Below are 20,307 nucleotides of genomic sequence, written 5' to 3' on the forward strand. Positions count from 1 at the left end.
TCTGGCCCTTGTGCTTATCGTACCGTGGCGCGAGTTACACGACCGACCTCCTGGTACCGTATCGGATTATACACATCATTCTGAAAGTAGTAAAAGCAATGTAGGACCTCGGTAGGTGGTCGAAAGGCGGAGGAGAGGTCGGCTTCTCGCTCCAGTAATCGCGAATCGTTTGTTCCACGAGATACTGATATACCTTCAAGAAGTTTGATAGTCTTCTTTGGTCGATTCTTGCCGCGAGGATGTATCAATTTTTCGATGCGAGAGATTCATATCTAATATTTAAAAAAAAAATAACAAGTATTTTTCATAAATGTTGGATAAAATTAATTAAGCTTGCATGATTCTTTGTCTTTTTATTTAATAGAAACATTGTTTACTAACTATTAATCCGACACGTGATTCTAACATATTTAGTTATCTTTTGACACATTTTATATATTTCTTTAAATATAGAAAATAGAATCTAAATATACTATCCTTTTAATATAAAAGCGAAATAAGAAAATTATGAATATTGATATATCCTTAAGAAATTGATGATTCTTTTCTTTGATCGATATTCTTGCCGCGAGGATATGTCAATTTTTCGATGCGATGCGAGAGATTCGTAATATTAAAAAAAAAATAACAAGCATTTTTCACAAATATTGGATAAAATTAATTAAGTTTGCATGATTCTCTTTTTATTTATTAGAAGCATTGCTTACTAACTATTAATCCGATATGTCATTCTAATAAATTAAAATTTAGTTATCTTTTGACACATTTTATACATTTTTTAAATATATTTTATTTTTTATATATTATATTTTATTTTTTACACATTTTATTTTTTTAAATATAAAAAATAGAATCTAAATATACTATCCTTTTAATATATACGTTAAGTATGTAAAATCAAATGTAAAATATATTAATATATTTAGTGCATGATTTCATTGTCTCCGCATTCCGATGTTTATGAAACTATTAATAGCAATCTGTACAAGATGTTTCAAGATTTTAAGAAAAAAAATAAGAAAATAGATAAAGCAAACGGGGAAGCAATGACTATCGAATCGTCAACGTCTTATCGTTCTGTCAAGGTTTAAGTCAACGTGAACTTTGCGAGAGAAATTTTGCGCGCTATCATGCCACGTGCGACAACTTTGAGGAACGGAGCTATTGCTGGCACTTGTCGCGACAGCCATTTAATGGCGTCACGATAAGTTTACGTCTGACACATATTGCGGGAACGACGCGGAAGCGCTAGGATGGTAGAAATCGTGACGGAACATCCGACGCGTTAAAATAGACACCCTAGAAACTGACGCCTTGGTATTAGTCACCGCTATCTACCAGCGGCACAGGAGTAACCGAGGTCGCGCGACGCTTACATCTACATGTGTATATATCGTATGTCGTCTGCACGTGTATATTTAGGTCTCCTGTCATCGGTCTCGGCCGATCTATGAACCGTGATTTCCATTCGGCGACGTTGCCCTTTTGATCAGAATTATCAAGGCGACGCGATTGCATCAGTGACCGTAATAAATTCGTTACGTAGAGAATGTTGTATGTATTTTACTTACATGAGAGAAACAGAAAATAATTATGCTGTATGAAATATCTGCGATACGTTGATTAAATTATCGTCATTTTCGATCATTTCGATTTACTATTCAATTACTCGACGTATCGATATTACCGATTAACGGGCGGATGATAGGCCATCCGATGCATACCGGCTATATCTGTATGTTGGAACATGAATTTTTGGAAAGATAGCAAAATGAATTACCGTCCGCGAGTCGATTATCTGTTTCAGATAGAACCCGTTTGTCGCGTGCGGTATTTTTATGGGGCAATATTGATCACGCTACAGTACATTCAGAGTCATTCAAGCTTGTGATTCCCTATATGTATCCATCGATAACCGCAGTCTTGTCATGCCATTTAATATAGTCCGATGTATCCGTAAAAAAAAATCAGCGTCTCGCGAACAGACCTAGACGTATAAATAAATCGAATCGTCCTGTCAGCGATAGATTCGCTAGAAGAAAAAAAAGGGACATCGATAACAATCTTATAAATTAGAATTTTTTTTATTAACGTGCGATGCAAAATTATTTTTCTAAAAAACCTGCAAAAGTTATTAGCGTCAATTGCTCGTACATGTAAAGTGAATGTTGCTTCTGGCATTTCCCTATTTATCATACTTATGTTTTATCGACATTTTTTTCCGTCAACGCGCGATACAAAATTATTTCTCTAAAAAAACTGCAAAAGTTATTAACGTCAATTGCTCGTAGATGTAAAGTGAACGTTGCTTCTGGCATTTCTTCAATTATCAGACTTATGTTTTATCGACTCTTTAAGATTAAAAATTCAGGATACATATAATTATCGACGATTAGTCGTGAATAGTGCAAAAGTGACGTTGAACAGTGAAAGTGCATTGTGAGATGGGAGGAAATTAAGACTAATTAAATTGAATTTGTGAAAATGTCATCGCGATTTGACGTCACGAACCGCGACGAAGCGAAATCAAACTTGAGAATGAATCGATTTTTCGCGGTGACGTTATAATAATATAACAAAAACACATTAAAAAAAAAATGCCGCAATACGATGACAGTTTCCTCGATTCGCCGATATTTCGACGACGAACTCGCAGTTATACCGTGCAAAAGCGGTTTTTGCCGAAATCGCAATCTTTTCACATCACGACCACACCTTTGCTGCTGGCCGTAACCAATCACGCCAGGACTCTTTCCGGTTCCTTGTCGACTTACAACTTGAAAGGTAATTCCATTAAAAAAATCCAGGTTAAGGCCGGAGGTGTTTTTTTTCTGTCACTGTTCAAGAATAAGGAATGCAAAAAGTTGAGAGATATTTTCTACTAATACCTTTTGCGTTCATAAATTTGCATTATTTGTCGCATCATCTTGAAGGAATAGAAAAGAGAAATGAAAAATTCAATCTTATTAAAAGATGAATAAATAAGTACAATTATTCCTCAAATATTCTGAAAAATCGTAATTTCTCGGAATATTTGAGGAATAATTGTAGTTATTTATTCACCTTTTAGTAAGATTGAAAGCAATTTTTCATTTCTCTTTTCTCTTCCTCCAAGATGGTGCTACAAATAATGCAAATTTATGAACGCAAGATATCAAGTCGGATTTAATTTCTTCATCAATTTCTCGCCGTTTGGACCTTTTTTGCGACAGCCGATACACGTGACATGCGTATCGTCGAGTTTATTCATCGTATTTCGGAATCGAACTGATGTCACGTTCGGGATAAACGGCTGCTGTTTATTCTGCCAGACGCATTGGCGGATTTAAATAATTGCATCCTCGTAAGCGCGTTAATAATTAACGCCTACGTCGTCTGCATTACCGCGTTAATCCTTACGCGAATACGACTCGGCTCGTGTAATTACTAGTTCGTTTGCTGTCAATCATATTAAGCATCGCACGCTCGTCGCAGGTACATCACACCTCCGACCATTAAGCGCCTAGCTTACACACGACGTCTCTCTCTGTCTCTCTCTCTATCTCGCATAACGGATACATCGTCTAGTGATTTCCCTCTGGGCTCGAGGCACGAGCAAATTGCTCTACGCTCGCTCTCTCGCGTGAGATCCGCCATTGCGTGGAACCGCGAAATGCTTTCGATTTGCAAGTTAATGGACGAAATGATTTTCCGCGGGCGTCTAAAGATCGCGGACGATTATAATAACATGGAGCTTTAATGACAAACCGAAAGATAATTAACATTGTATGGAGACGTTGGCAACCTACCTTAAGGTGACGAGACATTGATTAGAGATTATTGATTATTTAAAGACATATACGCGCTGATAACTTGAAATTGCAAAAATGTATATATGTATATATGCAGAATTGTTTCCAAAAATATAGAATGTTCTTTTAATATATTTTTCTCGAACCAAGTTAAGCACAGTTTTTTTCTTGACAAAAATATCAAGAAATCAATCATTTTCAATTATAAAAATACATTTGTATATAATTAAAGTTAAATTAAATAAAATTATATTTTTTAGTATTAATTTCAGATATTCATATTTAATTTAATTTAATAGAATTTAAATTGGGAGAGCCTTTAAATCTCTCGATTAACTTATATTTTTATATTATACAGAGATCACGAATTAATTACAAATGTATAATGGAAAAAATAATCGACATTTTCACAAAACAAAAATCGATAACTCCAAATTAGCCGGAAAATTCGTTTAAAAAGATATTTGATAGGACTTTCGGACATACATATATATTTTTTAACTGAAATATTTTATTATATTTTTTTCTATTATTTGTTGAAGTTATCGGATTGATATATTTCATCCATTTATTTGATTTTCCAACTGTATTGGTTTTGGAGTACGAGGCTATTCACATGAATAGTCATGTACGCGAATTGTTTTTAAAGAAGCTGCATACGGAGGATATCCTCGCTTGAATGGATCACAGGAATAGAATCTTGACACGTGGATTTTCGCTGGCATACATTTGTTGCGAACTTCGAGATGACACTATTTTAATTAGAGAGTATCCAATTAATCTTGAGTAATATTATATATTTTTAAAAAATATGTTTCGAAATTTCAAGTTTTAATAACTTTTTAATCAAAAATAGCTTAATTGAAATATTATTTCAATTTTTTTGATAAGTTTGATTATAAAAAAAATATATAAATTTGATTGAAATATGATTGAAAAAAAATCAGAGAGAAATATAACGGAATATGCCATATTGTACATATTTTATGTATTAGTTTAACGAGATGACAGAAAAGAACCGGTAAAACTGAAAAAATTGAACAATATGCAACAGTACTGTTACGAAGTTTGCCAAGTTTCCTCACCTAGATTGGCACACGACAACAGTAAAGTCTGCCAAATAGTTTCACAAGTATTCATCCACTACACTTTTCACGCTGACAAATGTTTAAGTCATTCCTTATGATTGTCGCTAAGAATATATATTACGATTTCTCCCGAAGACTCGTCAGCCACGCGTCAGACACAAGCTTCAATATGATGTAATCATTTAAATCACGTCTTAAAAATTAATGGCTTAAACATTAATCACCTGGATCATCATCTGTCGAAACTAATAGAATATCGAATTCAATTTTGTAGATTGGACATTCATACGTGTTCCTTATTTTAATTATTCCAAACAGATACACGGATAATCTCCGTATGTCGGCGGATATAAATTTGAGTTCTCGCCGAGAGATTTAAAGACGCAATTTTAAGGTCCGTGACTTTTCGATCGGCTCGCACGAGATTCGCTAATTTCGTCGGTCAATGTCACTCGCAGGCCGCCGCAGCGGCTCATTTTCTCTCCCGGTTCTGACGTGTCAGCCGCGGGCAATATCCGGCGGGACCGGTTGTCACGGTACTTTAGACCGGGGCTTTTGATACCAGAAATTTAACCGGATAAATTTACCGGGATTCGTATATAAACGGCGGGGTAATACATGCATGGCGTGTAGTTGTTATTATCATCGTCGCCGCACGCGCGTGTAAGTCGGCGTTTGATAAACGCGAAGCGGAACGGCCAGTCGTAATTACCGGCGAAATAAACTTTGTCAGTGCCGTCCTGGAAATTAAACCGGACGAAATTTATTCGAGCGTCAATGACATTGCAAATTTCGCAATTTCGCCAACGAACGATTCGGACAATATATTTGCACTATGCGTGAATCGATAATACATAGCTTTCGTATAAGAGATTTAGTGTTGTTTTATTATTTAGATTTATAATAATATTCTCAAGATGATATAATCTACGATAAAAGAAAGAAGCATACAAGGCATCTTATATTAATTGACGGAAAACGAATATACAGAGTATTTCTTAATAAGTGCGAAAAATCTGAGGAGATGATTATTTGTCGAAAATTAAGCGGAGTTTTTCACATAAATATCATATACTCCTACTTTCCTCCCTATGGAGTTACAATTCTTTAAAAATGGGGGTAAAAATAGCATAGATTTCGAATTACGAGAAGTTAAATTTAAAAATAAAAATAAAATTAGAATAAATGTTAGGAAAATTGGAACAAAAACAAAATTGTAATAAAAACCGAAAAACTTAAAAAATAAAAATTAGGTTTTTATTCGAAACCTATGCTATTTAGCATCGTGCTATGCACGATAATGTATTTTATTTTTTTTCTTGAAAACTACTGATTTTATGAAAAAAGTAAAAAAATAAAAAAGTTTCTAAATAAATCAAGCTTTTGCATATTTTTAGATGATCATATTCCGGCCCAATAAAAAGTTCTAATAAAAATCGAATAGGGTTGCTAATTTCATCCCCTTATAACAATACAGGAGACTGAAAAAAATATTAATAAATAACCTTTTTACTAGTAGAAAATATCCACCTAATTTCATTTCTTTTACTTGTTCCAAAAAAATAACCTAATTTTTATCCCCATTTTTGGAGGAGTGTAACTCCACAGGAAGGAATGTAGGAGTACATGTTTATATGAAAAACCCCTCTTAATTTTTGACAAAGAATCATCTCCTAAAATTTTTCGCACTTATTAAGAAACATCTTGTATAACAATATTAATTTCTTTCAATTTTTACATATTATTGAAATTGGAAATTATATTAATAAATGATTTTGAAAAATATATGAATGCGGACTGTTTAAATTATTGTCTCATGACGATTTAAAGTTGCAAAGAATTTTGTTTCTCTTGAAAAAAGTTTTAAAAAATGCTAACTGGAAGGAGCGAAATAATACAGAGACTATTAGATTTCTTTTCTGATAAATCTTGTCCTTCTTTTAGAGATGTTCTGACTATGTTGAAATAAATTCGATGGCTCGCTCTTTCCGACTTTTTTTCCAATGCATCGCTAATTCTTTGTTATTAAGTCTTTGTGCTTCTTATTAAAGTAAATCCATATTCATGAGCGGAAAGAAGGAGAAGGCTGCTTCTGTGCATGAGGCTCTTTCACAACATTCGGCAAAACTCTTCCTGTTGTAATAAATACACTCTCGACGAAACTCTCCTGCAGCGGTTTAATCCGCATCTGAGAAGACTCGCGTAGGATTGCCAAGAGCATCAGGAGGGGGATTTTCATGAATAATAATCTGCCGCGGAAACGCGATGTCAATATAAATGTACAAGCCAATCCCCTGCATTGGATATGATAAGAATAATTATTCGCCTCGTTGCTTCTTGCTGTTTAAATCGAGATATTTCTCTCAATTGTAGAAACTCTGCTTTCAACTGAGATTCAATATACAGGAAATTATAAATTAAATTTGTACTGTTTCATACACATATATACATACACGTATTCGCTGTCGATTGAAATGATTTTGCGGTATAATCTACTTTTGCATTGTGTAAGGAATTATGAATAATATCTCGAGTCAAAATTTTTCTCCTACTTTCGACTTTAATCTAACGTTTGCTTTGATGCCTTAGCAATCAGATCACTATTTTGAAATCATTATCTATAGTTTTGCTAAAAGAGCTTCTTTTTTCTTCTTCTTAGTAGGAAATTGTTTATTTATTATCTATTTTTAGGTGCAAAATAAGAGCTTAATATAATATAATTCCTAAAAAAATGAATCCTCCAGAATTTATAGATATAAAAAAAAATGAAAAATTGAAAATAAAAATAAAATTTCTATTTAGGATTATAAAACAAGCATTTATTAATTTATATATTCCTATCAAACAGAGATATTTTATAAGAAACACAATTTTACGAAACATCTTGTATAATAAATCTTATGAATAAATCATAACGTGAATACGTTCAACCTCATTCCCGCAAAGTGCAATTAATTAAACGCAATTGTATCGCGTAAGGAACTTACATTAGAGCTCGTCGGTTTGTTGGTATATTTCTTGTTTAGTTCTCGGTTATGCGTTTAGATAAATCAGATCCCGCGGGTGTAGATCGGCGCTTAATGCGGCAATTGGAAATATATACGAGCACGGACCTCCTGTTTTACGAGGGCGACTCCAGAGGGTGCAAACCGCTACTTAATCAAGACGTTACACGAGAGTTCTCTCCTGGCAAAGGGCCCTCGGGCGCTCCTCCCCATCGGGTCGGTCACCCTTTCCGGTCGCGAAAATCGATTCTCCATGGATGAGAGCTTTCGATAGCTATTCGCAAATAAGTGGCTATATATCTGCGCTTTTCGCGCGACATAAATCTCTTTTCGCTGTCACGCGCGCGAAACTGCAATATAAATGTTTGCGATTGAAAGACTGTCTTTTTTTTTTAACTGTGCGTTAATAGCGTTTTATCTTTTAGCGATAAATTTGCGATCATTATCTACGTAATGATATTCCCGTATCCTATGCTAATTAATTAATGAGGAATCGATTAAATATGTCAATTCTAGATTAATACACTGAGGAAAAAATTATCTTGAAATAAAAAAATTTTAGTTAACTCAAGAAAGCTATTTATTCGGTGGGTACTATCACATATTTACTTGTATTCAAAACGTCTGTTTGCTTAAGTTAAGTATTTATTTACATATGTTTAAAAAATATATATGCTTAAAAAAATATAATTTTTAATTAAATATTTTTATTTTAATTTTACAAAATATTTATTAAAATGCATTTGTTGTTCCCAAAAATTTTAAATTTTTTAATTTTAAAAATGATATATTTAATTTAATAAATTATAGTATATATTTTACGAAAATAGTATTTAAATATAAAAAATATATAAATGAAAATAATGTACTTAATATAACATGCATATTTAATTAAAATTAAATGTTTTGCTTAAGTGAAATAAACAATTCCTTGCAATTTAAAGCAAAAGTTTCAAGAAAACAAATTTATTTGATTTAAAAAAGTTTTTCCCTCAGTGTATCAATTTAGAAAATTTTCTCTCTAAAAAAATGTCAGAGCATCTTTCCGAATTTTAAAATTTTTTAAGGGAAAATATCGATGTTAAATTAACGGGATAGGGGAGTCTTATTGCGTAAAATACGTGTGCGAATTTACGGTCGTATCCAAACGTTGTAAAGTAGATAACGTTAGTATGAGATAACCGTGATAAGCGCCTACACGCAATCAGAGATCGCGATGTTTGGGTATCGAGTGGAATCGTTTAGGTGCTTCCTACTGATTTATACGGAAAAGAGAATTTCGCGTTCACGGTATGCAGTTTAATTGTTGATCCGATGAATGCGAAACAGCACGAGGGTGTACGACGACGAGATAAATGCGCGCAGGGGGAACTATTTACTCCGATGTTTGTATAAACTTCCACCAGTGCTCAGCTCCATACGGGAAATTTTCAACAACTAGCAGAGGGTTGAGTTGGGTGCTGTTATTAACAGCAGCTACACCATGTATCGTGTAACACAAGTTGCTTTATAGGAACACTGATATATCGCGCACGAAAATCCTGGGTTTAATAATGGTACTTAGACTTGGTTGATTCATTCTGACAGTACTGATATTATAAAAAATTACATGTCTGAATGTTTTTATGTAATACTTTTTCCAACAATTAATTTCACACTCGAGTAGGTTTTTTAATCGATAATATGTTTCAATTATTGCATGCGAGAGTTGCATTTAATTTTTTCTCATGACTAAAGCATTATTATATATCTTGATCGGGAAAAAGAAGAAAGAAATCATACATCGAAGCCAAGTAAAAGAAAATATATATGTAACAAAAAATTAAAGATTCGAGAGTGCTTTTACAGCTTGTTTCATTGATGACAGCTTTAATTTTGGTTTAATGTAATTTGATAATTTTGAATCCCGTTCCGGAAAGAGACGAACAGCCGATTAAATTAAGATGAAAGTTAACCGATGCGGATAAAATTGGCTATTACGGATAAGAAACAGAAGTAAAGAGAGAAGAGACGACGAGATACGGGAATTGCATCTCTTAAGCTCGCAGAATGGAAGACCGATCACTTTATCGGTATTTTAACCAACTCCCTTTTGCTGAAGCATCGAAAATCCGCTGTGCACACACACATCTGCTGTGCAGGTTAATGCAACCCTCCTATATATATATATATATATATATATATATATATATATATATATATATAGGGGTTGCATTAACCTGCACAGCAGGTATATGAAATAGTTTAAATAAAAATGGTTTCAAAAAAATGGGTTAGAATTTTTTTCATTATAGAAAAAAATGGTTCAGGATTTTTCGACTCAGTTATATATATATACAGGGTGTCACTTAATTGGCGCTCACTATTTATATAGCGATATTCCTCGTGGAAAACTGAGTCGAAAAGTCCTTGAAGTCGAAAAAAATTTGAAACCATTTTTTTGAAACCATTTTTATTTAAACTATTTTTTTCTTCTATAATGCGAAAAACTTTATTTTGCATTAATATTTCTTCCGTTAAAAGCGTTTCCTTAAAGAAAATTTCGTAAAGGAGGCTAAAGATCTTATGGCTAAAGGTGCTTATTGACGCAAATTTACTCAATAATTACCGCTTTATTAAGCATTATAGAAAAAAATGGTTCAGGACTTTTCGACTTTTCCACGAAGAATATCGCTATATAAATAGTGGGCGCCAATTAAGTGACACCCTGTATATGTGACATTTGGCGGACTCGTGTTTCGAACTGTCACTCGTAAATTATCGAGGCGATAAGATCGACGCGCGTTTTAAGAGCCGAGAAAGGGGTAGAAGATGACAAGAAATCCGCTTCTCCGCACGTGAAAGGGAAGCTTAGCATGTCGCGCCGATAAATTCCCAACGAGAGAAGAGGAGAATCTCTCTTTCGCGGCAACGAGGCGAGGGTTTCCAGCCGGGCTTAGACGTATAGGCCTCGACGGGAGAGCGCCCTGTCCTGCGAATCGGCGGAACGAAGTGAAAGGACCGTACGAGGGGGTTGAATTCGGGAGTTTGGGTCGAGACGCACTCGCGGGTTTGCGAGAAATGCGAAATTCCTCGTCGAGGGACGGAGATGCGACGAAGGCAAATGGAAAAAGAGCCATTCCCCATTTCTTCCCGAGGCATTTTCCCCCCTTTCCTCAGCCCTTTTCCGTCTTCCTCTTCAGTGTCTTCCGCCGTATCGTCTTTCTCTTCCTTCTCGGTCCGTCTTCTCGCCGATTGCGTTCTTTTCTCTCTCTCTTTCTCTCTCTTTCTCTTTCACCGGTCGATCCTCATTCGTGCGAGAACTTCCGCTCAAGTGAATCTGCGGGAACGGATGCAGAACGCGATGCAGACGCTGATAGAGCGAAATACACGAGAAGGTGGGAGGAGACCCATACAGCACAAACTCCACACTCGTGTTCGTACAACGGGCGCGGCCCTCGCGAAATTTCCGTCATTTTTCGGAAACGCGCGCTCTTCCGCGAAGCATCTGGCGCAACAGTTGCAAAACGGAAAACGACCTGTGTGATAGGAATCGACCGATTATTAGAGCGAGATAGGAAACAATCGAGAGCCCGATCTTCGTTAATAGAAAGACGAAGAGATACGCGAAATGGCTATTTTAAAAAGTTGAAATCTCCAAGAAAAGCATTAATAAAAATGTAAAAAGTGGCTCATTAGCGCGCGATGCTAATGAGATTATCCCGTTGTAAGAAATACATCGCGAAATATATTGCGACATGCCGGATGAAATCATGACGGTAGTATTTTAATAGCGAGACCGTTCATTAATAATCTTCTATCTTAACGCGTAATTATCGCGCGTAAGACGCATTTAGAGGTGATTAAATGTTTTTCTTGTACGAGCAACTTCGCTCATAATTATCTCATTGGGTTACTCCATCGCGACTCGATCTTTACAATACACTTGTCACTTGTATGTTACATATATTGTATGTTTTGGAGATTATTATTTCAATTTCTTGCATCTGACAAATTATATTATTAATAAAATTGTGACATTAGACGAGAATTAAAAAATGACTACAATTAAATCAAGAATATTCACGATATTTTTAAAATAAATCTGACAAAGTTGCGTTTGATGAAAGATTATTCTAAGATCATGATGCGACAATTTAGAAAATAAACTTACTAAGGAATTGAATCAACCGCAGATTTAGCCCATTTAGACCCTATGTGCACAATTATGCACAAAAACTTTAAAATTATTTGAAATAGTTATTTTTTAGAATTAGTTTCTCTGCGATCTCTCGGTGGAAAAAAAATATATATATCTCGAGAAAAAAAATATATATATACAATATCTCGTAGTTTTAAACCCTTAGCATCAATAAAAATTAATTCAATAATGTTTTACATTACAGAAAAAATTCAGGTCTGAATGGGTTAACGATAGATTTAAGGGAAGTTTTTAAAAACGATTTTTTTTGAAATTTAAATAGCTTTCCCGGGATATCACGCGATTGATGCGCAATGCGTCTACGATACGTCGGTTTTATCATCTCCATCGTACTCGAGGCCGGATGAAAATTTTCCATGGCAACGTCCATGTGTATTCTCTCCCTCCGCCCATCGGGATTGACCGAACCGGGTCCGCTCGTAGCTCCGTTCGTTTATGCAAATGGAAATGTTAATTCGGATCAATCAGATTCTGTTTTCTCGGCGCGTCCCATTCGCGTATACGAACGCGACGCATCCGGTGGCATTTAAACGTGACTGCAATTCGAAGTCGCGCTACGTTACAAATTTCCTATAATCGAATGGATGCCACGGTTTATCGAGAAATCGATAAACCGCTCACGAGGGGCAAGGGGGAGATGAGGTGTGTGGGGGGGTGTAGGGGGCATAGCTCGCATTCGCACGTGCACGACGATATTTATCCAGTGAAGAGAATATTGCACACCGCGTCTCCCGACGACCCCCGGGGTCACACGCCATGGGTGCGCCCTCGACGACCGTATTTATACGGTTATCGGTAATGACAGTGACCCCCAAAATTGCCGTTCGCATAATTTGCATAGTTTGCGCGACTCGTGTTACGATGCCCGGTCCGGAGCGACATGAATCTCCCGATAAAGACCGCGCGCTTCTTTCGTTGCGAAATTTTTCTTTGATAGATATTTTTTGTGCCACGCGAGATAATCCTTTATTTAAGATTGACGCGTCGAGATAGAAAATGTTATAATAAAAATTAAAATATAACTTTTGTAATCGTGTAACATATTAACATACGAGAGAGATCATATTTTTATGATATTCTATATAATAATATTATAATAATAATATTATAATAATATTGTATATGATGATAATATTATATTCTAGAAATATTGGAATTATTTATTTGTAAATATTTTGATGCATAAAAAAATGCACTATTAACAAATGCGTAATTTATTTATTTATAACAATAAATATCTTAATGTTATATTCCAGTTTTATAATAAATATTGCAAAAGAGAATATATTTTTTATGCAGTTTAAAAATTTTTTTCCAAATATCGATTACCATGATTTTTATATTGTACGTTGCTGAGACAATTTTCATCGTCATACTTATACGTTGTAGCAACGTGTAGGTGTTTTGAATGCAACGTAATTTCCGTGTTAAAAGATACCGCTTGAAAATTTATATTTCTATTGAAAAAAATTGATGGACTCCGTAATCGAGAGAAACTGCGGACTGTCGAGTTACATTAGCGCCTCGTGACCCGTTATTCACGAGATGAATAGGATGCGGAGTGTGGACTCACTGTCAGAGGTACATGCGTGATTTCCGCGCGTCGGAAACTCTGGTGTAGCCCCGTGCGTCCGCTTGGAAGAACCGGCTAATTATGGTAGTATACACAGCGTATGCATAGTGCAACAGCAAAACAGATGCAATTTCAGAGACCGTGCTGCGCGAGCGCGACGGGAAACGGGGGATCGTATACGGAAACAAGAGGATATTACATCTCCTGTAATAGGGCTCCGCATCCTCCCCCCCCAAAGACAGAGACAGAAAAAGAGAGAGCGAGAGAGAGAGAGAGAGAGAGAGAGAGAGAGAGAGAGGGAGAGGGAGAGAGTGACATCGATGACTCTTTTTTTCTTTTGTGTCTCGCGTTCACCGGCATTAACCCTTTCCCTCCTGGCTTATGATGCCATCTTCCAATGAGGAGTACGTGCGTAATTTCATTGTTCACCGGAGAATCGCGTGCACGCTGATTTAATGGTTTGCACGAAACCGACTGTGAAAGATACTATGAATAAATATCAAAACGCGTGGTTAAGAAATACATTTCGTCACGCGACATATTATGCGAGCTTTATTTCCGAGAGGAAAATGCCATTGAGATGAAAATAGATGAAAATTCTTATTTCCGAGAGAAAAATGCCATTGTGGAGATGAAAATAGATGAAGAGTCTGCCTTTAGCCATTCGTATAAATAAACGGGCAATTATGTCTCAACATCATTACTTTTAAGAGTTAAAAGAGTTAAATATATTCAGACTCAAACAAATAAAAAGATACTAGTTCTTTAGAATATAAATATAATTGAATTAATGAAATATAGCATACAAGAGCCAAGGTGTTGAATTTTATACGCAATTTTATTAATTTAATTAATTTTATTAGTACTAAACGTTGACAGAAATCGCCTATATTTTTGATGGTTTTAAAGATATCCATGTTAGAAATTCGATCGAATATTAAAAATAAACTGTATCTAAATGATGAATGAATATAAGATCGCAAATTTAAAATTCAAGTAAATAAGACTTTTAATTGCATCACTTATGACGTTAATTTTCATTACTTCAAAAATTTATTTCTCTAGTTGTGATAAGTTGTGTGAATGAATTTAAATTTTTTTAGAAGACTTTAGACTTTAGATACGCTTTCATGATATTTTTTTAATATATTAGAATTTATGAGATTCTAATATATTAACAATATTTTTCATTAAATTTTTGAATTTTTTATACAATTTATCAATTTTTTTATTTATTACATAAGCTACACACAACTCGTCATAAAATTGCGATGAATTTCTATTTTTGTGACAGAGATATCGCTTTATGCTTGATTTTTATATATCTCTCTGTGGCTTTTATATAACGTTGCATCTACATATGTAGATCTTTGTCTCTCGGATAATGGCTTTCCATCGGATGAAATATCTCATGAAATGTGAGCGGATATATATCGACACAAATGAGACAGAATTTTAGCTCTTCTATACATCTATATTTTTCATGTCGACATTAACGTATTACGTTTTCACATGCAGATTATAACGTCCAGCGACATCCAGATATAATAAATTTTTTGAATAATAATTAAAAATTAAAGGTTCAGTATAGAAATTGTTTTTGCTTCCGAAATTAAAGAAACAAAAATAAAAAAAACAAAATTACAAAAAAATTGAATTGTTAAAAGATAGAACCTAATGTGTCATTAATAATTCACAATTATTAATAGGAAATCATAATACAGAAGTCTTCTCATGCAAATATAAGTCGAAAATATAGAACATTTTTTTGTAGATGTATTTTCGAAAAAATCGATTTTAAAGATCGCTTCTATTTTCATTTATATTGATTATGTGATTTCCGATACATTTTATATTTAATTAATTTATATAATATTAATATAAAATTATTGTCGCAATGTGTTTTAAATTATTTTACATTTTAATTTTAAATTCTAATTTTTGAAAATTCCAAGACTGAACAGACCGTTGGATTTTTTGTAAGAAAATCTTTGATTAGCGCGATTTGAAAAATACATCACTCTTTAATACGGCTATTTCTTTACTCGGATTTTCTTCCTTCAGCGATTGTTATTCTTAGAATGCTCTGCCTGGTAATGCAGCCAGTTATTATTTTCCGGAAATAAACTACTATCGGAGTAACGATACACATATCTAATCCGATGCAATCCAATCTAGTTGATATCGTACCAGGATATCCACCAACAGTATCGATTTCAAAAATATCCTCAAGATACTAGAGACTTCGTCTTAATTAACGATATACAATCGTTGGCCATTTAAAGGGACGCGGTTAATAAAAGAGCACTCGCGTAGATTATTTTCCTTTTTCGCGCACCGATATTAATGCTTGCCATTATTCTTGTTCTCTCCCCAACATGTATATTCCATTGTAATATATTCCTCATGTACATATATATTCTCGCTGCGTTAAAACGTCAAGTGATTTATTACTCGAAACATTTGAATATATATAGGAAGGACGCGCTGACAAGGGAAAGATTTTAGCAGACATTTTCATCTTCTGGCACATCAAGTATATTAAAGCAATTTAAAGGTGCTGTAAACGTGCGATAACAGCTGTTCCAACTGCGCGAAATAATTCCGGTTGTATATTTTCCTAAAGACAGCAGTGTAAAATTATTCGTGGGTTACTCCTGGCATTGTCATCTTCGATTTCGCGGAACGTTCATTGACCCGATGGTCGTTGAATCAAATTGGCACGATAACTCGATTAAACGACGCTGCAACTTACAGCGTGACAATCGTAAGATAGCTTCTAGCTTCGACGGTGGTCGCAGATTCTACGATGCCATTGATGTTACTTCGAGGCAAGTAAAATGGATGGTTATGACTTCCTCGAGTCCGAACTCTTTCGATAATGTCCATTTTTCTAAGCGACTCGATTAAGTTGCCATCATAGAACCAGCATTCAGTCATGTAATCTTTTTTGTAATTTCTTTTTCCTCCCGATTGTTTTCTTTTCCCCGAGGTAACATTTTAAGAGATATCGAAGAACGTAATCGATAGAAAATGTAGTGAAATTGCACTCGGCATTTTACATGTTTACTTCCTCTCTTTCTCTCTGAAATATATATAAAATATTGTCTCTGTAAATGTTTTATCATCAAAAATACATTATCTTGCTATTATTATTTATTGATATATCATACTGTTATATCTAATTTTATTGTGATTATATTACTATCATAAATATAATATATGATGCTTTTATGTATTTTTTAAATGTGTATTTCTTTTAAAGAGAATAAAATACTTTAAGTACTTTAAAACTTATAACGAAGATTATAGAAGATAATAAAAGAGAAAAAGGAAGCAATTAAAAAGGAATAATTTTGCATATAAATGTAAATATGGATACGCATAGTTTATCATTAAATATTTTATCTAAATTTGTCTAATGTATCTTAATTTTTATAATTAGCTGCTGAGCTTATTAGCTTACTAATTTTATGCCGATAATATAATCATCAATTAAAAAGATATTACATAAAAATTTTTCACAATCGCAAATATTACAATAGACACGATTAAAAATCGCAAAATGTTTTGAAATTAGCGAAATTAGTTCTGTCAAAGTATAAAACATTATATTGATAAGACGAGATAAATGTAGTAATCGAATATTATATATAATATAATAAACATTTAAGTGTGTATTGGAATAAATGAATTATAAATTAAAAAGATGCAATATTATATTTATCAAAAAATGCCATTTAATTTAAATATTTGCATCAATTTTACATTACTTTTACTACACTTAATACAATTTTCAACAAATTGAATACAAAAACCGGTTTATAAATATACTTGTTCGTGCAATACGTTTAAAAAATTATTCTTCTAGAATTAATAATAGGTCATAATATATGATGATGTGTATAGCGCGCGTGCGCGCGTGTGTGTGTTTGTATCTACATATATCTAATAAATTATAAATATAAATGATAAACAATATAAAAACTTGAAATCTTTGCTGATAAATAGACGATTAATAAATTATATATTCGTAAAAAACAAGCGATATAATTATAAATTTAAGTGTGTATGTGGCTCGGAGACGCCAGTTTTCTTATCTTGTTGTTTAATACATAACGAGCCTAATTCCTTTCGATTTAGTTTAATTCACGCGTGGCTGAAAAGATCGCGTTTCATTTTCCATAGTTATAAACAAATAGGCGAGAGTGATATCGGTGTGGGGCTGAATAGCTCAGTGGTAAGAGCAGTCGCTCGGCAAGCGAAAGACTCGGGTTCGATTCCCGATTCAGCGACTTCGCCCCGATTCTCTACGTCTCTTCAGGGTTTTATAGAATTCTCAAAAATGAGAATCTATATCTTGGTAAATGCACCAAGTAAAATATATGCATATGCCTTGTTCTCGTTTAAAAAATTTTCTCGTACAATTAACGAATTTTTAGGCATTACCATCCGCTGTGGCTCGGAGACGCCAGTTTTCTTATCTTGTTGTTTAATACATAACGAGCCTAATTCCTTTCGGTTTAGTTTAATTATAAATTTATTGTGTTACGACAAAAAACGTGCACAAAAAAATGATTATCAAAAAGTTTAATACTTTCAATAATATTGACAAGAGAACATCGAGTGTCTTGAACAATATAATGATGCTAAAGTATCAGGAGTCAAATACAGAGACCGAACTTGTGTGGCTGTTGAAGCGATGTTACGATGTTGCTTGGTGTAGCAATATTACTAATCATCTTCATCACTGCTTGTATTATAACCGATTTTACTGACGTTTACTGTGTTTACTGACAGGTTCTTGATAGCTACGATCAGAACCAGATGGCAAGTGATGTTGATTGAGCTTCAAAAACTTCTGGATAATTTAACTTAAATAATCTGTACAAAACAAAAATTGTTATGTTAATCAGTACTATAAAATATAGCTTCAATTATGTGCATAATATATATTATCAAACTTTCCTACTATTGTTTTTTAATGTCAAAAAATATTTTTATTATTAAAATATATATATTATCGAAAACTTGAATATTCTTAAAAATACTACATCAAAAAATCAAAATTCTTCTACTTATTCATAATTTATGTTCACATAAAATTTGACAAATTATCTCTCTCTCTTTCTCTCTCGATTATCAAAATACTATAAATTAATAAATTTTAAATTTATATATATATATATATATATATATATATATATATATGATATTTTCATGTAGTAATCTAATAATAAGTTAAATTGACTCAAATATATATATAAAATATTTATCGTAAATACGTGCTATAAATATCTAAATTTTATAGTTTTATATAGATTCTCTCTTCTTATTATTATACAATAGTATATATAAATGATTCAAAATAGGTAAATTAGGTAAATAGGTAAATTATAATACATTATACAAATAGGTAAATTAATATTTGATTCCGTTTTCCTTACCTTTTTTGTAGTTTATCCAAAACTACATCGAGTAGTAATGAGTTTGGATCAAACGCTTTAACATGATGATCAGATTATTATGTTGAATCTTTTGTTGCTTTTTCTATAAATATTGATATCTAAATTTATGTGTCGAGTCATTTTTATCTGCGTGGTGCATTTTTATATATATGTATGAAGTATATATCAAAGAGCAATTCCAAGAAATAAATTAATAATACTTTCATAAAATTTATTACCTTTCCTATTTTTTTTGTACTTTATCACTGTTGGTTTGATTGAAAAAGAACATTGATCTAATAAAAGTAATCAATCAAATGTTTCATTATGTTGAAAAAATTATTTCCTTGAGAAATGTTATCGTAAATTTTACATTGTGTTTTTCTGTAATATTAATTTACTCATATCTACAAAAATTTGTTGCAATATCTCTACCATGTTCATCATATTTATTGGTTAAATGAAAAATATGGACGCAAGTAATATCATATCTATGTTTTATTAAATTGAAAAAAATTGCTAGAATGTCTCCATAAGTTTTGTTTAATGTCTCATTCAAATGTTAAAATGCCCATATATACACGAAAATATTTTACATTTAAATATTTTACTATAATTTCATATAAACTTTAAGTACATTAATTAAGTGTATTTCCATATTAATTGTAAAATCCATTATTATAATTCAAAATTTATTATATCAAATGTTGGAGTACCCATGTATGCGAAAATATTTTACATTTAAATATTTTACTATAATTTCATATAAACTTTAAGTACATTAATTAAGTGCATTTTCATATTAATCGTAAAATCCATTATAATTCAAAGTTTATTATATCAAAGGGATTTGTACATATCATTTCCTATCAAACGTAGTCACTTTCAGTATTTGGATATATTATAACTACATTTAACTTTATATATATGTGTCGTTTTAAATTTATTTTTTCTTTAAAAAAATGAAATACTTGACAAATAGTGCATTTTGCTAAAAATATTTCTCTACATCCAAATTATACAACTAATAAATTTTACCTGCGTTGAGGTGGAAGCTGCTTTGCACCATGTATCAATAAGTCATCAATTAGATCATGTATCAATAAGGAAGAAAAAAGAAATGTATTAACAAAAAAAGAATAAAGAATAATATAAAAGCTAATATGAAAAATGGGTAAAACGTATAAAGATGTTTAACTTTG

General features: G+C 32.9%; 1 protein-coding gene across 8 annotated transcripts in view; it reads left to right on the forward strand.

The window, feature by feature from the left end:
* The window catches only part of LOC105251814 (guanine nucleotide-releasing factor 2), a 69,184-nt gene that overhangs the window by 9,074 nt on the left and 39,803 nt on the right, over positions 1–20,307 (forward strand). For 7 of the 8 annotated variants that reach the window (XM_025411440.1, XM_025411442.1, XM_011258843.3 and 4 more), the window contains exon 2: positions 2,292–2,784. The exons of the other annotated variant lie outside the window; for it this stretch is intronic. In XM_025411440.1, coding sequence (XP_025267225.1) covers positions 2,598–2,784 — 187 coding nt within the window. In that variant the 5' untranslated portion in view covers positions 2,292–2,597. The remainder of the gene's footprint in view (positions 1–2,291; positions 2,785–20,307) is intronic. 8 annotated transcript variants of the gene reach the window in all.

This window comes from Camponotus floridanus, unplaced genomic scaffold (assembly GCF_003227725.1).
Source record: "Camponotus floridanus strain SB8 unplaced genomic scaffold, Cflo_v7.5 scaffold4, whole genome shotgun sequence".
Taxonomy (NCBI): Eukaryota; Metazoa; Arthropoda; class Insecta; order Hymenoptera; family Formicidae; genus Camponotus; species Camponotus floridanus.